The 4,909-nt window shown below is 45.2% G+C and overlaps 1 protein-coding gene across 16 annotated transcripts in view; it reads left to right on the forward strand.

Moving 5' to 3' along the window:
• The first annotated feature begins 1,411 nt into the window (after positions 1–1,411).
• Positions 1,412–4,909, forward strand: part of NR1I3 (nuclear receptor subfamily 1, group I, member 3) — a 15,366-nt gene continuing 11,868 nt past the window's right edge. For 9 of the 16 annotated variants that reach the window (XM_011957560.1, XM_011957559.1, XM_011957569.1 and 6 more), the window contains exon 1: positions 1,412–1,673. Coding sequence is in view for 7 of the 16 variants with exons in the window: in XM_011957563.1 (XP_011812953.1) it covers positions 1,654–1,673 (20 nt within the window). In the remaining 9 variants the exon portion in view is untranslated. The remainder of the gene's footprint in view (positions 1,674–4,909) is intronic. The other 7 variants (XM_011957563.1, XM_011957566.1, XM_011957568.1 and 4 more) reach the window with 1 other exon arrangement.

Below are 4,909 nucleotides of genomic sequence, written 5' to 3' on the forward strand. Positions count from 1 at the left end.
CTCTCTCTCTCTCTGTGTGTGTGTGTGTGTGTGTGTGTGTGTGTGTGTGTGTGTGTGTTTATGACTCTAGCCTGCACTTGGGGTTTCAACTCACCTTTAGAGAAACATTAATTATAATTTAACGCAAGTAAAGAAGCAGAAGACATAATAGCAAAACAAAGAAAAATAGGCCGGGTGCAGTGGCTCACGGCTATAATCCCAGCACTTTGGGAGGCCGAAGCAGGTGGATCATGAGGTCAGGAGTCTGAGACCAGCCTGGCCAACATGGTGAAACCCTGTCTCTACTAAAAATACAAAAATCAGCCGGGCGTGGTCACTCTGTCACCCAGGCTGGAGTGCAGCGGTTCGATCTTGGCTCACTGCAACCTCTGCCTCCCGGGTTCAAGCAATTCTCCTGCCTCAGCCTCCCGAGTAGCTGGGACTACTGGCATGTACCACCATCCTTGGTTTATTTTTTGTATTTTTAGTAAAAACGGGGTTTCACCATGTTGGCCAGACCTCTTGACTACGTGATCTGCTCACCTTGGCCTCCCAAAGTGCTGGGATTACAGGCATGAGCCACCCTGCCCAGCCAAAAAAAATTATTAAAAAAAAATAGCACTCTTTATTATTATTATTATTATTAGAGATAGGGTCTTGCTATGTTGCCCAGGTTGGATTCAAACTCCTGGGCTCAAACCATCCTCTACCTATCTCCAGAGTAGGGGAGATGTACAGGGAATGTCACTGTGCCCTGTGGTCACTCCAATTTAATTCTCAGCCGTCCCTAGTTAGGAAGTGAGAGGGCTCTTTGCATAAGCTCTTAATTAGATCCTAGTCTGTCTCTCTCTCTGTTTTTTTACACAGAGACTCACTTGCTCTCTGCCCAGGCTGCAGTGCAGTGGCATGATCTCAGTTCACTGCAACCTCCGCCTCCCGAGTTCAAGCGATCCTCCCACCTCAGCCTCCCAAGTAGCTGGGATTACAAGTATGTGCCACCATGCCCAGCTAATTTTTGTATTTTTAGTAAAGACAGGGTTTCACCATGTTATCCAGGCTGGTCTCGAACTACTGACCTCAAGTGACCCGCCTGCCTCAGCCTCCCAAATTTCTGGGATTATAGGCTTGAGCCACCGTGCCCGGCCCCTAGTCTCTTAAAAACTTTTTTTGGGGGAGCCTTGTTACACCTCTTCTTTTAGTACTGACCTACTGTGTGTGAAAAATCTTGCTCTGTCTGTCTGTCTCTGTCTCTCTCTCTCTTTCTCTCTCTTCCCAGCTTGTTCAGGATCTCTGTACACAGGAGGCTGCAGATGTAGCCTTAAACTCATCAACAGGGAAAATCTCGATGAGTCTAATAAGAAGCAGCTTCCAATGAGTCACAAGGTTCCCGCCCACCAGAGTCCCTCCCCATGTGCCACCAACCAGCACTTTTGTCATGCTGGGAAAACCTCCCACCCAGACCTTTGCCCAGAGTCCAGGGTCTGTGCCCTAACCCCACAGTCACTGAGAGCCACTGAAGGCCACATAAAACAGACATCTCTTGTTTTCCAGGTACTAAGGGTCATAATCCCTAACTCCAATCACTGGTAACTCCTGAGATCAGAGGAAATCCAGCAACAGCGTGGGAGTTTGGGGAAAGGCATTCCGTACTGGATTCTGTGGCCTGCAGATGATATGCTGCCTAAGAGAAGCAGGTAGGAAATCTGTTGGGGGCCAAAGACTAAATGCAATAAAGTACAGATAATGCTGGGGGCTAGGCATGGTGGCTCACGTGTGTAATCCCAGCACTTTGGGAGGCCAAGGTAGAAGGATCGCTTGAGCCTGGGAGGTAGAGGTTGCAGTGAGCTGAGATCCGGCCACTGCACTCCAGCCTGGGCGACAGAGCGAGACTCCGTCTCAAAAAAAAAAAAAAAAAAAGAAAGAAAGACAGCAGCTAGGCCAAGTGTGGTGGCTCACACTTGTAACTCCAGCACTCTGGGAGGCAGAGGCAGGTAGACCACCTGAGGTCAGGAGTTTGAGACCAGCCCGACCAACATGGTGAAACCCAGTCTCTACTAAAGATACAAAATTAGCCAGGTATAGTGGTGCATGCCTGTAATCCCAGCTACTTGGGAGACTGAGGCAGGAGAATTGCTTGAACCCAAGAGGCAGAGGTTGCAGTGAGCCAAGATCACGCCACTGCACTCACAGCCTGGGCAACAAGAGCGAAACTCCATCTCAAAAAAAATTAAAAAATTAAAAAAGAAAGCAGCTAAAAGGGAAATAGAAATGTATTCAGAAGATAGTGCTAGCAAAATGCCTGGCACAAAGTAGATACCCATTACATATTTATTGAATGAATGAGTGTACTCATTCACAAACAATAGCATGTGATGTTGCATGAAAAGAGCATGGATTTGAAATCAGATCTTAATTTGTATCCCAGTCCATTTATTCATTCCATAAATATTTATTATATATGCTTGGAGTACATAAGACCCTAAGGATCCCCAAATGACAGGTGCAGCCCTTGACTTCATCAACTCACAGTTGATTGACAGAGTCAGAAAGAAACAGACAGTTGTCCTGCAGTGTGATAAGTGCTGTGACAAATTTGTGTACAGAGGTGTAGCTCTATTAGGCTCACAGAGGTGATCTGCAGTACCCAGGCCTGAAGGACCAAGAGGATCAGGAGGATGAGGGGAGGAGGGTTTGAAAATAAGGGTGTGTGAGGTGATTCCAACCAGAGGGAACAACAAGGGCAGATGTTCAGAGGTGGGTGAGCACAGCTTGTTCAGGGAACTCTAAATGCTTAAGCACATCTAGAGCCAAAGTGTGATGTGCTAGGTCAGGGGAGGGAAGCGGAGACAGAATAGTTGAAGCCAGAGTGATTAAATAGGGGCCAGATCACAAAGGACTTTGTGTGACATGCTAAAGAGATTGGATTTTATCCTGAAGGTGATGGAAAGCAAATGAAGAATTTTAAGCAGGGGAGAGACACGATCAAATTTGCATTTTAGAAATAGCAACAGCATGGAGGATGGGTTGGAAGGAGATGAGGCTGGGAGCAGGGAGAATAATTGAATAGTCTGCTGCAGCAGTAAGTGGAAAATGATGAGGGCCTAAACGCAGCTAAGAGGTAGTGGGCATGTAGAGGTCAGAAGATAGGAATGATGGGTCATGGCATTTGGTCATTTATAGGGAATGAGGGAGAGAAAGGAGACTAGGTGACTCACCAATTTGTGGTTTGGCATCTGGGAGAAGACAGCAGTAAAAGGGGAAGGAAAGGAAGAAGGTAAGAGAATGAATATGTGTTGATTTCCTTGCATGTTTCAAGCACAGTGTAAAGAATTTTACATTTTACTACTTTATTACTTTGTTTAGTCTTCACAGTAAACCTGGATAACGAGTGTTATTAACCCTTTTTTTTCCAGGAAAGAAAACTGAAATTCAGAGAGCTTAACCCATCAGGTCACAATCCTCACAGGTGTTTTTCAGACCCTGGCCTGGAAGAGGCATGTTGGAAGAGGGTGAGGGTATTAGTTAACCCTGAAAGCCTCTTCACTGTGGATGCCAGGGGCATCCTGCAGCAGATTCCACTCTCTGTCTGCTTTACAGCAGAGACCCTGAAGCCAGGGGAGGGTTTCTGTACACAGAAGAGCAAACTCAAAGCAGTCTGTTCCAAAGGAAACTCCATCTCAAAGAACTTCAGGGTGGACTTCTGTAAGAAGAACAAGGCTCGGTATAATCCCTGGCCCCAGGTGAAGGGCAGCCCTGGACCAGAACATCTTTCTAGCCTAGCCTCTCCCTAAGTATTCACTGCTGATGTAGGAAGAGGAAGTATGCCTCCCTTCCCTGGTCCAGTGTTGGCTCAGCCTGATGATATCTGATTCCCAGGGCCCCATGGAGCTGGGTCTCAGTCATGGCAAACAATTAGAGAAGTGGCAAAAAATAAGTAATTCAGCTAGCAAGAGCCAGTCAGAATTTGAACCCAAGTCTATATGATCCCAAAGCCCATGTTCTTTCCACTTTCTCACGTTGGACTAGTCACCAAGTTAGGTAATATAGGAAAATTTAGTTTGTGGGGGGGTTGACAATTCAATTTTAGACATATTGAATTTGAGGTGCCTATGTGACATCCAAGTGGAGTCATCTAATAAACTGTTGGGTATATTGGCCCTTGTATAAGTTATCTAAACAACCTGAGCCTCAGTTTTCTCATCTGTAAAATAACAATATTACCTATCTTACAGTGTTAACACAGGCAAGGAATTTTACATAGTACTCTGCTCATACTGGGTACACAAGAAGAATAAATTAAGGGAGCAATTAATACCTATAATATTATACATAGTCTTTACCACAACATTTGTTTGATTATGTATTTTCTTTTAAGACCTAGAAATTCAATTTATTTATTCAGTCTTCATAATTAATCTGGAAGTGTCTCTGTAATAGGGACTCTCTTTTGTCTCTCCTTCTGGTGCTAATCATGAGTGGACACTTGATAACTTATTACTGGAGTAAATTGTCAACTGTGAAAATGGATTGGCACCCAAGTATGGAGGGCCCTTGTCCTCCTCCTGTAGTCTCTCTCCTAGTTGGCAGTACCACCGTCCATTCAGTCACCCATGCCAGAAACCTGGAGTCATCTTTAATTCCTTGTCTTCTTTCTTAATCCAGGCATTATAATAGTCACCAAATTCCAATAATTTCACTTTCCACATATTTCTCAAAACTCTCTCCTCTCCTACATCCTTCCACTATCCTAGCTCCAGCTTAATCTTCTCTCGTCTACATTATGGCTATAGCTTTCTAACTGGTCTCTTTGCCTTCAGTCCTGCCCCCTCAAATCCAACATCCAGCAGAGTAAACTATGTAGAATATAGATATGACAATGGCCAGGCGCGGTGGCTCAAGCCTGTAATCCCAGCACTTTGGGAGGCCGAGA

The sequence above is a fragment of the Colobus angolensis genome, unplaced genomic scaffold (genome assembly GCF_000951035.1).
Source record: "Colobus angolensis palliatus isolate OR3802 unplaced genomic scaffold, Cang.pa_1.0 Scaffold447, whole genome shotgun sequence".
In the NCBI taxonomy this organism is placed as follows: Eukaryota; Metazoa; Chordata; class Mammalia; order Primates; family Cercopithecidae; genus Colobus; species Colobus angolensis.